Below are 15,017 nucleotides of genomic sequence, written 5' to 3'. Positions count from 1 at the left end.
TAGGAAGAATTTATAGTAAGAATTTTGGTAGGAATGGCTGCCTGTTGTGTGTCTACATACATACATACATACATATATACATACATATATACATACATGGGATATGTAACACACTGCCTAAATTCAAATCTTGAGAAATTAGGCTTTTCAAAACCAGAAAGGTGAAAACTCATTCAAAGACTACAGATTGAAGCCATAACTGTGAAACTTCTCAGAAGTTTATTATTTAAGTATGCATGAGCATGTTGAGACCTGCAACTGTATGCATGAGAATACATACATAAAACAAGTCATACAAATTTGCACATATGCATACATACATGAATACAAAAATACTCTGTTGATATTGTTGAAATTCCAGTGAAGGAGCCTTGGATTTAGGCTAGAAAGCAGCTCAAAAAAATAGACTCTGTTGTTGATGTTGAAATTCCAATGAAGCAGCCTTGAATCTAGGTTAGAAACTAACTCTTTATTGACAAGAAATCTTTAAATAAAACTGAACAATGGCATACATACATACATACACATTTGCAATCCAGGAACAAGAAATATCAACCAAATGCTTTTTCAGCGTATGTTATATTCTGGTATTTTATCATAATACTATATGATAAACAGTGAAGGCATATGGCTTAATGGTTAGGGCATTCAGCTCACAATTATAAGGTCATGAGTCTCATTCCCAGTGACATGTTGTGTCCTTAAGCAAGATACTTTATTTCATGTTTCTCCAGTCCAATCAGCTGGTATAAATTAGTAGTACCTGTATTTCAAAGGGACAGGCTTGTCACATTCTGTGTCACGCTGAATCTTCCTGAGAACTACATTAAAGGTATGCATGTCTTTTGAATGCTCAGCCACTTGCATGTTAATTTCATGAGCAGACTGTTCCATTGATCAGGTCAAATGGAACCCTCATTATAGTAAGCAATGGAGTGCCCATTTATATCATAAATCTTTTTCAACATGTCCCAGAAATAATTTATTTCAAATACTATGCACCACACATACAAGCAATAAATAAATTTTCATTTCCTTTTTTAAAGATGTGGAAGGTACTGATGAAACTATTTCATACAAGCAAAACAGTAAGTATAATTAATGCCATTAGCAAATAGTATTCTATTTAATATTACTGTCAGAATTATTTATATAATTAATATATCTATATTATATATAAAACAGAGATGTGTGTGTAATATACTATATATAAAACAAAGATGTGTGTGTAATCGCTTATTTGATTTTCTTTTATCTCTAATTAAAAATAAATAATATTGCTTTATATTTAAGATTCACTTCTTTAAAAAGGTTTCTCAATGTCAACTTCTGGTACGGACGTGAAAAAACGGCGACGTCTCTCACTCTCTACTTTTAATGTTCGCTTTCTGTAAACAACTACGATCAATTACTGAAACACATATTTACGAAGTTCATAAATTTAGATATTCCGTACAAGATAGTTTTTAATGTGCTTTTATTTATACGATTTTTGGGCGTTCCATGTTCATCTCATTCATTCTTTGCAATGTTCTCTCTCTCTCTCTCTATCTCTCTCTCTCCCTCTCTATCTCTCTCTCTCCAGGTTTGATTTCGTTCCGAACTCGCACACTCCGTTAATTTTCGTAAATAAATTTTCTATTATTATTATTTTTTGGGGGGCACGCCGTGTTCAGCTCTATGTATTCGTAGTGAATCACACACTCACATGTGTGTGAGTGAAGGGGTGTGTTGTGATGTCTGCGCACATACATAAATACATATGTATACCTCTTTTCTGTGTGTATATCTGCACGTGTGTGTGTGAGAGAGAGAGGCAGACAGACAGACAGAGAGATGTTTCAGTGACCCTCTCTCTCTCTCACTCACACACACACACATACGTACAAGAAATGTATGACTATTTATGTATGTACGTGTAATTGTCGACACACCCCTTCACTGGCTCTGTCTGTCTCTGTCTCTCTCTGTCTCTCTCTCTCTCTGTCTGTCTGTCTCTCTCTCTCTCACACACACGCGCACGCGCGCATACACACATGTGTCTTTGTAAATATGTTTGCATATATTTATGTATGTGTGTGTCTGTAAGAGACAGAGTGTGAGTGAGTCAAGGGGTGTGTTGCCATATGCATCCATCATTTTTATATGTATGTGTGCGTGTGTTTGTGTGTGAGAGAGCGCTGTGTATGTAGTACTAGCAGAGGCACCCGGCGTTGCTCGGGAATGAAAATGTTGCTTATATACTTGAAGAAAAAAAGGCAAAATATGCTGTATAGAAATTTGAGAGGACATTCTGTAGATGGACTCTCAGATGAATGATGGCTGGGCGCCTCTCATGAATGGGGAAAATTGAAGATGTGCCAAAAAGCCTCATTGGTACTTGGAAACTTTTACGAAAATTAAAATGGGGATTAAATGAAAAAAATGATTTACGTGAATATCCTCACAAGAGTAATTGAAATAAATGGCGATTGTGGAACCCCCCATGCACGCACGCACGCACGCGCGCATACACACGTGTGTCTTTGTAAATATGTTTGTATACATTTATGTATGTGTGTGTTTGTAAGAGACAGAGTGTGAGTGAGTCAAGGGGTGAGTGTGTGCGTGTGTATGTGTGTGAGACAGAGTGAGAGAGCGGTGTGTATGTAATATTTACTCTCTCTCTCTCTCTCATACACACTCACACACAAAATAGAGAGTGAAGCTTTTTGCCGTTGTTACGTCAATACCGGAAGTTGACATTGAGGAACCTTTTTAAAGAAGTGAATCTTAAATATAAAGCAATATTATTTATTTTTAATTAAAAAAATCAAATGAAGAGCCTAACATTTATCCGAGGTCAAATTATTCACGCATCACAAGTATGGAAGCATTTGGTGAAGTCGATTTCACGTGAAAAGCGATTACACACACATCTCTGTTTTATATATAGTATAGATTTACTCTCTCTCTCTCTCATACACACGCACACACACACACACACACAGACAAAGATGTATGCATATTTATGCATGTACGTATACATGACAACAAACCTCTCTCTTTCTCACTCTCTCTCTCTCTCTGTCACACACACACACACACACTTCCATTTCATCTGTGTGTGTGCGTGCGCGTGCTTGTGTGCTTTCGTGCGTGCGTGAGGGGTTCCACAATCCCAATTTATTTCAATTACTCTTGTGAGGATATTCACGTAAATCATTTTTTTCATTTAATCCACATTTTAATTTTCGTAAAAGTTTCCAAGTACCAATGAGGCTTTTTGGCGCATCATCAATTTTCCAATTCATGAGAGGTACCCATTCATCATTCATCTGAGAGTCCATCTACAGAATGTCCTCAGATTTCTATACAGCATATTTTGCTTTTTTCCTTCCAGTATATAAGCAACAATTTCATTCCCGGGCAACGCCGGGTTTCTCTGCTAGTATATTATATAATATATATATAGTATACACACACACACACACACACACACACACAACACACACACATATGTGTGTATATATATATATATATATATATATATATATATATATATATATATATATATATATATATATATATATATATATATATATATATATAGAAATGATACATTTCTAAATCTCTCAGAGAGATTTATGCAGTAGTGATATGATAAGGTAGTTGTATACTGTCAACTTAATGTGACAGTCCCATGAAGGGAATAATACTAGGGCTAAATAGCAGTAGTATTATTCCCTTCATGGGACTGTCACATTAAGTTGACAGCATACAACTACTTTATATATATGCATATATATATATATATATATATATATATATATATATATATATATATATATATATATATATATATATATATACTAGCAGTATAGCCCGGCTTTGCCCGGGATTAAGTTGGGATTATTAAGCTAATCAAGTTCTTTATTTCAAACCAAACTAAGTAATATGACATCAAATTCGGGCAGAATCAGTGTTGCAACTGGAGCGCATGGGTTGTGAGTTTGATCGGCAGAGGTGATCAGGTTAAACATGCCAGCCCTTTGAAAACACCACCGCCATCATCTACCCCCTTTTTGCCCACGGGTTAGGAACCCTGACAGCAAGGAAAATAGAATGACCAAAAGGGCTACCGATTCTATGTGTCAGAAGTGGTTCTGTTCAGATCACAACTAAGTCTTAAGTATATATATATATATATATATATATATATATATATATATATGAGAACACGCATGTTACGTAAGTAAAACGTTAATGTTCGAAACTGTAGCAGTCCATAGATAATTCTTTATTCTGTATATTTCTCATTTTGTCCTGTTCTGGCGTTTTGCGAAATTTTTCTGGAGAACATTATTTTTCTTTGTGGTTGTGTCGTTGATGACCTCTTTCTAGCATATTGGATGTCTACCTAGTGGTCATCCCTTATACATGTGTAATACAATTTTTTCTGAATTTTCAAATTTTTTATATGCTAGGCCACTTGGTTTTAAATTGAATTAATATTTAATTTATCATCCTATATATATATATATATATATATATATATATATATATATATATATCCGTATATATATAAGAGAAGATGTGTGTGTGTACGTGAATGTACTTTATGCTCGTCCACAAATTAGCACGCATGTCGCTCCAATTTTAGGAGGAGATTCGTCATGACCCTAGCTGCATTTTAGTCAACTTTTTCTTTCAGAGACACCCGCGTATAGCTGTAAAAATCGATAAACTTTTAACAATCTTGAAGTTTGTTGACATGGCAAAGTCAAATCTGTGTGTACGGGCGTGAAGGAGAGAGCGAGAGAGAGAAAGAGAAAGAGAGAGAGAAACAGATACAGAGAGAGACAGATACAGAGAGAGACAGATACAGAGAGAGAGAGAGACAGACAGACAGACAGACTGACAGAAATAGTGTGTTTGTGACAGGTGGGAGTTACAGAGTGTTTGTTAGCGTCTAACAAAAAAAATGAAAAAGTGGGAAAGAGAGACAGAAAGCAAAGAAAATCTTTCTAACCAAGACAGAGTTTGTTTGCCAGCGTCTAACAAAAGAAAAAAAGAACGAAAAAGTGGAAGAGGGACACAGAAAGCGTATTACGAAAGAAAATGTAGGTAAGGAAGACAGAGTAAGTGTAAAATGTAAAATACTTTTTTTTTTCTTAAACATGAGATATAGTTTCAAATATAAGATGTTTTTGAAAGACACTATATTCTAAAATGAGATTATATATACTTTCACACACAACAATTAAAATATATTTATTTTAAATCGTTCATCTTTCTCCCCCCCTCTCACACTCACACATACGCACATATACTACTTTGGGAGTGAAAGAGTTTTGTTTATATTTCACAACAACTATGAAACAAAAACGTATGTAACAATTTGTCAGTCATCCCCACCAACCCGTTTTTCGGACCACAAAAAGGGTTTGGTAATTTTTCAGATTAACACCTGCACGATTTCCACTAGGGTGTTACATTTAGGGTTTTAGGGTTAGGGTTAGGGTTTTACGGTTAGGATTAGGGTTAGAGTTAAGGTTAGTGTTAGGGTTAGGATTAGGATTAGGGTTGGTGTTAGGATTACGGTTTTAGGGTCAGGGTTATGGTTAGGGTTTAGGGTTAGGGTTAGAGTTAACCTAGAAGGGACAGGCCCTTTATTTTTTGGTTATATGATTTGTCCAAAAGAAACAACTTTTAAATAACAATTTTGCTTCCATTAGTGTTAGCTATACATATCTTTCAGAAAGCTCCAAACCAATTTCACTTTATGTGGCATTCATTATGCTATATGGGAAGACAGAATAAAGGAACTTTTGTTAGCTTATAATAGAATCAATAATCACATGGTACACTAAAACCCATTTTCCTTTTCCAGATAATACAAGCATGCCATCTAAAAAGAGAGCATGCATTGGCAGAAAGTCTTCTGCAGCAGCACTGGCAGGCTAAAGAATCTGAGGACCAGAGGTCTTGTTGACGATTGAAAAGAGCTCTGCTGCTAGAGTTGAAACTACTTCAGAGCAGCATGAAACCTATCAAGTACATGCTGCTGATGCAAGGGCTGCAGAAACCCCACAAAAGAGTGCTATCTGTCAGTCATGTGATACTGCATCCACTTCTGCCATGAGGGCCAAAAAAGCCCCATAAGAGAGTGCTATCCGCCAGGCATGCAACACTGCATCCAGTTTTGCCGCAAGATTGGCAGATGATGATAACCATAGCCATCACTGTGTTGGGCAGAATATCCAAATTTTCATGAGAAATACAAAATATTGATATTAAGAGAACAGGAAGCATGCTCATATGAAAGAAAAAGGTATTAATAAGAACAGACCATATTAGATTAAAGAAGGGACATATTAAATTAAGGATGATGCATAAAAGGCAGTTTTGACACAGTGAAAACCAAAGTTTATGACAAAAATTAAAGCTAGGAAAACAGATTTTAGCTTATTTTGACATCTATTTTGACGTAATTTTTCAAGTCTCACAAAAGAATGTCTGCTGGTAGTGAAGTGTTCAAAGTAAATGAAAACAACATAGTATTCAGTGTATATATGAGGGGAAGAGGAGACAAGGAACTGAAAAATTGTCAAAGGAAGTGCTGAACATGCATGAACCATGCATTGTGAGCTTGTGAGTTGCAAAGTTTCATGAGATGAAATATTGATATTAAGAGAACAACAAGTGAACTACCACACTCACATGAGAGAAAAAAAATATTAAAAAGAAATATTTAATATATATATGTATGTGTGTATGTATCAAATCCAAGCTTCATGAACTGATTTGGTAGGGGGTGAGAAGTCCGTCCTACGCGCGTGCATGTGTGTGAGTGAGTGAGTGAGTGTGTGTGTGTGTATGTGTGTGTGTGTGTGTGTGTGTACATGTTCATGTTCATATATGTCCTCAAGAATGTTACAGTTACACTTTTCTGAATATTGCAAGTTAAAAGAGGTGATGCTGCCATCTCTCCAGTGAATAAATTACCCACTGGCCCCTCAAAGGCAAATAATAGAAGAGTTCTTTTGCTTGAAAAACAAGTAAAGGTTAACAAATGTGGTTATCTGGCTGTTAAGCCATGCTTCAATTACATATTCATCTAACCCTTGCCATCTTGGGGAAATAACAGCAAATGAACACTGAAATGTGTGTGTGTGTGTGTATTTGTTTATATATGTATATATACGCTGCTGGACAAAATCTTAAGACCAGTGAAAAAACTGCTGACATGAATGCTTTGCAGACCAATATATTCAATCATTTTTCATTATATATTCATCTCACACACCCTAACACAACAAACTCAACCATTCCATCTATATTCTGATCCCCTTGTGAATACACCAGCACTTTGCCACCATCTCTGTCCTACTGTCTCCTACTCTCTCTCTCTCTCTCTCTCTCTCCTTCTGCACTTCCCTCTGATTGAATAACCATGTATCTCCTTTGCAGCTGCACATCTCTCTCTCTCTCTCTCTCTCTCTCTCTCTATCTCTCTTTCTCTCTCTCTCTCTCTCTCTCTCTCTCTCTCGCTCTCTCTCTCTCTACAGGTAACCTTGTACTTCCTCTACAGCAAGACACCTGTTTTTGTCTTTCTGTCTCACTATAACCATTCAGCATCTGACACGTCTATTGCCATCCATCCTCAAAGATTTTCAATGAGGTTTCAGTCAGGAGACATGGAAGATAATTCAAAAGATGAATGCTATTTGTTCTGAAGAAATCTTTTGGCCTGTGAGAATTATGGATTGTAGTATTACCCTGTTGATAAATCCAGTCTTCTCCACACAAACGAGAGCCTTCAGTCAATAGTGATGCCTGTGCCAATATGCCAACATAGCCAGTTGCTGTTTGATGTCCCTGCACAACCTAAAGTTCCATAGTTCTTCTGTTCAAGAAAGCACCCCACACCATGATAGAGCCTCCATCACTGTGCTTATTTGAAAAAGTCTCCAATGGAATATCTTTTGCATGCCAATATCGTTGGAGACCATCAGGACCATCAAGGTTGAATTTTTTCTCATCTTAGGATTAAACTTTCTTCCAGTTGTAAACGTCCTAGGTCTGCTGATTCTGAGCAAATTCTAAACAAGTAGTTTTGAGGTATGGATGAAGATGAGGTCTCTGAAGACATTCAAGATTTTTTAAGCTCCTCTCTTTCCCTCTCTCTCTCGCTCAAGTGTTATCTTACCTTCCTTGAGCTACATTCCAAATTTGTAAGTATATTAATCTGGTTTGATGATCAACTAGTGTCTTTCCTAACTTCCCATCAAATCCTACTTAATGCTAATGAAATTTTCTTTGGTCAACTGGTCAATCTTTTCTATCTGTATGCCTCAGGGTCTTTTAAGAAGTTTGCAATGGAGGTTTTACTGCAACCAATTTCACTGGAGATGGCATGTTGAGCAAGGCTTTGTATCTGTAGCTCTGCAATTCTACCATGTTCAAAATCCATCAACATTTTGACTTTGCTCAGTGTTACTGTTGTGTAATAGACAGGGAGTGACTGACAGTTGTTGACACACAGAAAGCTTGAACATAAACGCCAAAATTTTTATAGAATATACCCGATTCAAACATTTTATTTGTCATGGACTTAAATTTTAGTTTTCATGCAATCCATATTTTCTGCATTAAATGTTAAATATTTCTTTAGGTTTTGTATATCTCTTCTATTTGCCAATTATGAATCTATAATGAAAAATAGTCAAATAAATCAGTTTGAAAGGAGTTCATTTTGGCAGTTTTTTTCACTGATCTTAAAATTTTGGCCAGCAGTATGAGTGTGTGTGTATATATATATATATATATATATATATAGTTTGAATTAGCAGGAAACAAAAGATGAAGACAGGTGTAGGAACAACAAGTAGGTGTATTAATTTAACGTTCAGGAAAAATGGAAAAGTCTTTTACATGCCAAGCCTATGCACTTTGAGAGAAATGATTAAGAGGCAAAAAATGGAGAGAGAATGAAAAAAACCTAGAGAGAGAAAGTTTGCAGAGTTCAATGGTCCAACATGATAAGATGACTGGAAAAAATAGGTAGAATGAAAGGGAGATAATAATAATAATGGTAATGATGACCCTGACAAACTAAGGTGCACAAGCATGTGTCTGTATTCGAGAATGGTGTGTTGAGTCTGTATGTGTGAATGGGAAAAAGTGAGTCTAACATGTGTGTGTGTGTGTGTGTGTGTGTGTTGTATGTAGCAGTTAACGTGTGCTTGTTCAGGTGGTGTGTGCACATGCATGTGTATGTGTCTCTGTGAGCAAATAGTGGGCATGTATATAGCCTATGTGGGTGAAAGTTGTCTTTGTTTATGCATGTATTTATGCATATTGCATGTGTGTGTATATATTGTCTGCGTCCAGGTAATATGTGCTTGTGTGGGTGTGGGAGTGTGCATGATGGTGTGTGATGTGTACTTAGTTAAACGGTGTGTGTGGCTGCTAGCATAGTGGCATGTGTGGTGACGCTATTGAAGATTGTATGTGGATGTGTGGATAATTGTGTGTAGTGTGAGTACTGAAGAGTGGTCGGTGCTAGTGTGTGTAGAGTGGTGTGTGAAGTGAGTAATGTGTTGAACAGTGTGTATGAGTGATTTTATAGTTGTGTGTGTGTGGTGAGGGTACTGAGGTAGGTGATATATAGGTGTGTAAATAGAAAGGGGGAAGTTAAATGTGGGAGGTGTGTGGGAATCTGTGTGGCATTGGTGTTAGATGAAGATAGGAAGTGAGTTGATCCCATATGGTGCAAAGGAATGAAGGAGGAAGATTAATTCCTGTTCACAGTGAAGGTGGGTGTCCAGGTGGCCCCAGTGCAGAGACAGTTTGAGCACAGACAAATATTGTAATGAACGACCAGTAGAGAAGAAGTGGTGTGAGACTGGGGTGTCATCGTCTGGCGTCTTGGAGGTGCTCTGCGAACCAGTCAGCCAAGTGGCGTCCCATTTGAGCAATGTATAGTGAAGGACAGAAAGAGCAGGATATGTAGTAAATAACATTAGTAGAGGTGCAGGTAAAAGAGTCGGTGATGTGATAGGGACAGTTATGGGTGCCAGTGAGAATGGCGGTGTTAGAGAAGTGGGAGCAGGTGTGACAGCATGGGCAGGAGCAGAGGAAGGAGCCAGGTTGCGAAGCAGGGGTAGGGAAGAAACTGTGAACTAGGAGGTCACACAGGTTATGGGCTTATTTGAAGGAGGGAAGGGATAGGTTAGGAAAATGTGCGAGTTGGAGGGGTTGGGCTGGAGTTGCCAGAAGGCTCAGAGAATGGTGCATTGGAGGGATAGAGTGGAGGGGTGATAGGTGAGGGGAAATAGTTAAGGGTGGGGTGGGTGTGAGGAGAAAGAGCAGAGGCACGGTCCACAGATCAGACCCAAGCAAGATAATGGTAAGGAGATATCCATGTAGTATGAAGTGGTGAGCCATGAGTTGAGACTGAGTCCCAAAGTCATGGTCATTACTGCAGAGCTTGTGTAGATGGAGGAATTGGGAGTAGGTGAAGGAGAGTGTGGGTAGGGTGGGAGGAGAATAAGCTAAGGTAGAAGTGTGAGTCAGTGTGTATGTAGTGGATGGAAGTAATGAGAACAAAGTGGTGTATGCTGAGAGAAATGTTGAAAAATTTGACGAAAGAGTTAGAGGTAGTGCAGGAGAATTTGAAGGCAAGATGGAAGGATTGGACAAAGTTAGGAAGGAGTCCAGTTGTTCTCAGGAGAGTCAGGTCATGCTGATACAGTCATCTATATAGCGACCATATAGCTTGAGTGGGACCAGTGAACTGGGAGAATATTTGGGCCTCAACACAGCCAACAAACAGGTTTGCATAGTTGGGACCCATTCTCATTCTCATGACCACTCCCAAGACCTGTTGGTAAAACTCCACCGTGAATGAGAAGTTGAGAGGGGCTAGAAGGGAAGGAGAAAGAGTTAAACAGATAGAGAGCATGATTGGTATCATGGGTGTGTGAGGGGAGGGAAGTCACTAGGGAGGCAAGGACATGGTTAAGGTATTTGGAGATCATTTCAGTGGGGCAGTTGCAGGCGGAGATGATTGGGGTGGCCAGGGTTGTTGGGCTTGTGAACTTTGGAAAGGAAGTAAATAGTGGGAGTGTGTGGGATATGGACAATGAGGTTGGAGGCAGTGGGAGAGAGATTGAAGGAGGAAATGAAGTCATGTATAATGGAGAGCAGTCTGCTGGTAGTTAGGCATGAGGCTGGAGGGCAGAGGGCAATTGAAGTAGGTGTCTTCAAGCTGATGGAGAGCTTCAGCTTTGTAAAGGTCTGTGCACCACACCGCTATAACTCCACCCTTGTTGGCCAGTTTGTGATATCAGAGACATCGAAGGACTGAGAGTTTAGCTCGGGAGATGTTAAAATGTTGGGGACACCTGCAAAAGTTGAACTGGTCCACAAGTTGGCAGATGCTTGCAAATTGATTAACTGTTTGGAACTGACCAGGAGCTGGTGTCCAGTGGGTGAAGCAGTCTTCTTCATTAGATGGTGGTGGAGTGTTGTGGAATAATGTATGTAGCCTGACGCAGTGCACAAAGTGTTGGATAATAGCATGAGTCTGAAACTCGTTACTTGATGGTATGAGAGGGAGGAAGCGCAGGCCCTTATTGAGAAGAGAGCAATCCACTTCAGAGAGTAGAGTTCAGGAGGAATGGTAACAACAAACTGGAGTGGTGGAGATGAGCTAGATGGGGGAGGGATGATAGAAGTAGTGGAAGGCTGGAAGGAGACAGAGGAGGAAGTGGTGTGTGGGAGGATTGGAGTAATGGAAGGGTGAGAATGAGGATGGGCAGGAAGGGAGGGGTCGGTGTCGTGGCATCAGGTGGGACAAGATGAAAGAGTGAATGGAGTTTATGTTGTTTAGTGCAAGTGAGGAAGTTGTGGAAAAGGTGGTTCAGATGGAGGATGAAACGTAAGGTGGAATGTGCAATGGATGGTGAGCAGTAGGAAAAAAAGGTGGAATAAGCAAGTGGGAGAAGGTGGTTCAGGGTGTGTATTTTGGAGAGATTAGAACGAATGGTGGCAGGCATAAGGCAGCAGGGTAAGAGGAATAAGATGGCAGGGGCAGAATGGAAAGTAGGGTGGAAATGGTGGAAACTTTGGAGATGAGATGGTGGTGAAAGCAGAGAGTGAGAAAGGAAACATGATTACAGAAGCGTGTAGGGAAAGATTAATAGAAGGTTGAAAGCAGCTGAAAGAAAGTGTGGTAAAGTGTTTTTTTAGGCAGTGGTGAAAGTAGAGGAGAAAGAATTTATAATTAGGCATGCTGGAAAAAGGAGCAAAAAAGGAGAGAGGAAAAAAAAGTAAAAATGAGAGAGAATGGCAAAGTTATTAACATATATATACTCACATATACACATATATACATACATATATATATACATAATTAAGGTTATGAAGGCTTTCCTTACTTTCATAACCTTAATTGATTTAACCATAATACTTCTGTTTACTAGAACAACTGTTTCCTATGTTGGGTTCATGTTGGGAAGATGCTCCCCTACCCATAGAATCTTCATATTTAATAACTTTCCATGGGAGCACTTGAATGCCTCTAACTTTTAATGATCAGTAATTCCAAATGTGTCATTATGCACTTGCACATGACTCTCCCTTGCTTTAATTGTTGATTGTTAACATTGATGGTGTCAAAAATCATTTTAATAGAAGTTATTGGGAATTTGTCATTTGAGAAGAAATCAAAATGGGAAAAATAGTGAATCATGACATGATTTGTGGAATTTTGTTTAAGTAACATTGATTGAGCAGTAAATATCTTGTTCTTTAACTTTCCTCATGAGAGAATAAGAAAGTTTCTTATCTAAGAATTAGAAATTAAAACTAACACCTGAAACACATGTTTATACTAATGTGTATGTGTGTGCATGTGCATGTTAGTGTGTCTGTGTCTCTGTGTGTGCATGTGCATGAGTCTGTGTGTCTCTGTGTGTGCATGTGTGTATGTGAGTGTGTGTGCAAGTGTTTGAGCCTATCTCATTAGTCTTTATTCTGGTAGATTCAACACAATGCAATATATTTTAACTGTTATTTATAGCTATGCATTATATTCATTATTTTTATTTCTTAAAGACATGGATGATGCTAATGGTAACATTTCAAGGGAACCTGATAGTAAGTGTATAAACGATCCTTTAATACAATTACAATAATTAAAGCACAAGTCCACCCTTTTATTTCATTTTAGTTTCTGTCAGAGGCTGTGACAATATGGGTGGAGGGGGTTTACTTGTTTGTTTTAGACTCATTTGCCCAGCCCTGTCACTGGAATCAGTTTTGGTGAAGTTAGCAAAAATTTTGGCTTGCTCTTCCTTTGTGTAAAATATATAGCTTAACTACATTTCTATGCATGTACTTAAATACAACATTGAAAATATTTAGAATTCTACACATAATTTACACCTCTATTAATCCTCATTAATAATCCAGCCCATACATATTCCTTGTAAGCCTTAACTGTGCAAGTAAACCAAACAAAGATATAATTCACATTAAATTCATTAGGTTTTTACTCAGGCAAGAGACATAAAGTGAGGAAAAGATTTGCAATGACGAATATGTCATGTTATAATCAGCTGTTGTTGTTGATAATTAACCACAATCAGCTTTGTTTGTTTTTAGATACCTCTTGCTTGAAAGTAATTATGACAAATATTTTATGTCTCCAGCCATAATTGGGAATGGCTTTTAACGGTAACATGATTAATTTTAAATATCAACTAAACGTTTGAGTGGCAGAAATAGTAGAGTCAATAAATTAATTGTTTGGCATTAATTAATTTAGGTCCACAACATTCTGAGTTCAAAACACAGAAAAGAAAATTTTATTCTGTGAACCACCCTTATAAGTACTAACTTTTATATAATTTCTCTTATACAATGAACATTTTGATTATGGAATAACATTTTTAAGGCCAATTTACTGAAGAACTTTTTTTCCAAGCACAAATTTCAAAATACCATTTTACTAAAATTACACTTTGTTTACTTTTGTTCATACAAAATGAATTTATTAGGCAATTCTTTTCTTTTTCCCCAATACATCAATGAGAGGATAGTACATTCAGCTACGTTTGAATTCAAATATTTATTTGTTTCTAAATATATGTGTACATATATGACATATACAATATGTTATCCTATATGCTTAGTTACTTTCTATGCAATATCAAATTATTTAAATCATCCTCTCCAAACAATAAATATACCTATTTTTATGTAATTTCTTGAAGAGCAATGCACTGAAATTAGTGATCTCAGATATTTATGGATGAAACAGCCAGGTAAGTATAATCACTATTGATAATACGTAAAGTGATCTTAGAAGAAGAGAAATAGAAAACTAGCAATCATGAAACATGTCACTCTTGATCTTTTGTCTCTTAATATATGCATACATCTAAGGCGGTGCACTGGCAGAAACGTTAGCCTGCTGGGCAAAATGCTGAGCGGTATTTCATTTGCCTTTACATTCTGAGTTCACATTCTGCCGAGGTCGACTTTTCCTATCATCCTTTTAGGATGGATAAATTAAATACCAGTAGCATACTGGGGTCGATGTAATTAACTAGCCCTGTCTCCAAATATTTCAGGCCTTGTGTCTAGAGTAGAAACCAAAAGAATATATGCATACATGCATGTTGTGTGAGAATGTTTAAGTCTATATCTTTTACCAATTTTGAAGTTTGACATGGCGAAGTCAAATCTGTGCGTACGCGCGTGAAGGAGAGAGAGCAAGAGAGAGAGAAAGAACGAGAGAGAGAAAGAAAGAGAGGGAGAAAGAAAGAGAGAGAGAAAGAAAGAAAGAGAGGGAGAAAGAAAGAGAGAGAGAAAGAAAGAAAGAAAGAGAGGGAGAAAGAAAGAAAGAAAGAAAGAAAGAGAGGGAGAAAGAAAGAAAGAGAGAGAGAAAGAAAGAAAGAATGGGAGAAAGAAAGAAAGAGAGAGAGAAAGAAAAGGGGATAAACAGAGTGTTTGCCAAGCGTCTA

General features: G+C 37.6%; 2 protein-coding genes across 3 annotated transcripts in view; both read left to right on the top strand.

The window, feature by feature from the left end:
- LOC106880794 (neural cell adhesion molecule L1.1-like) overlaps positions 1 to 15,017 on the top strand; it is a 537,440-nt gene that overhangs the window by 181,578 nt on the left and 340,845 nt on the right. The window lies entirely within an intron of this gene.
- The window catches only part of LOC106874055 (uncharacterized), a 122,182-nt gene that overhangs the window by 65,429 nt on the left and 41,736 nt on the right, over positions 1 to 15,017 (top strand). The window contains exons 10-12 of the mRNA XM_089352676.1: positions 1,047 to 1,088; positions 13,105 to 13,146; positions 14,265 to 14,315. Coding sequence (XP_089208802.1) covers positions 1,047 to 1,088; positions 13,105 to 13,146; positions 14,265 to 14,315 — 135 coding nt within the window. The remainder of the gene's footprint in view (positions 1 to 1,046; positions 1,089 to 13,104; positions 13,147 to 14,264; positions 14,316 to 15,017) is intronic.

The sequence above is a fragment of the Octopus bimaculoides genome, chromosome 5 (genome assembly GCF_046866305.1).
Source record: "Octopus bimaculoides isolate indiv1 chromosome 5, ASM4686630v1, whole genome shotgun sequence".
Taxonomy (NCBI): domain Eukaryota; kingdom Metazoa; phylum Mollusca; class Cephalopoda; order Octopoda; family Octopodidae; genus Octopus; species Octopus bimaculoides.
Note: the sequence above shows the minus strand (reverse complement) of the source record. Positions and strands in the feature narration are given on the sequence as shown.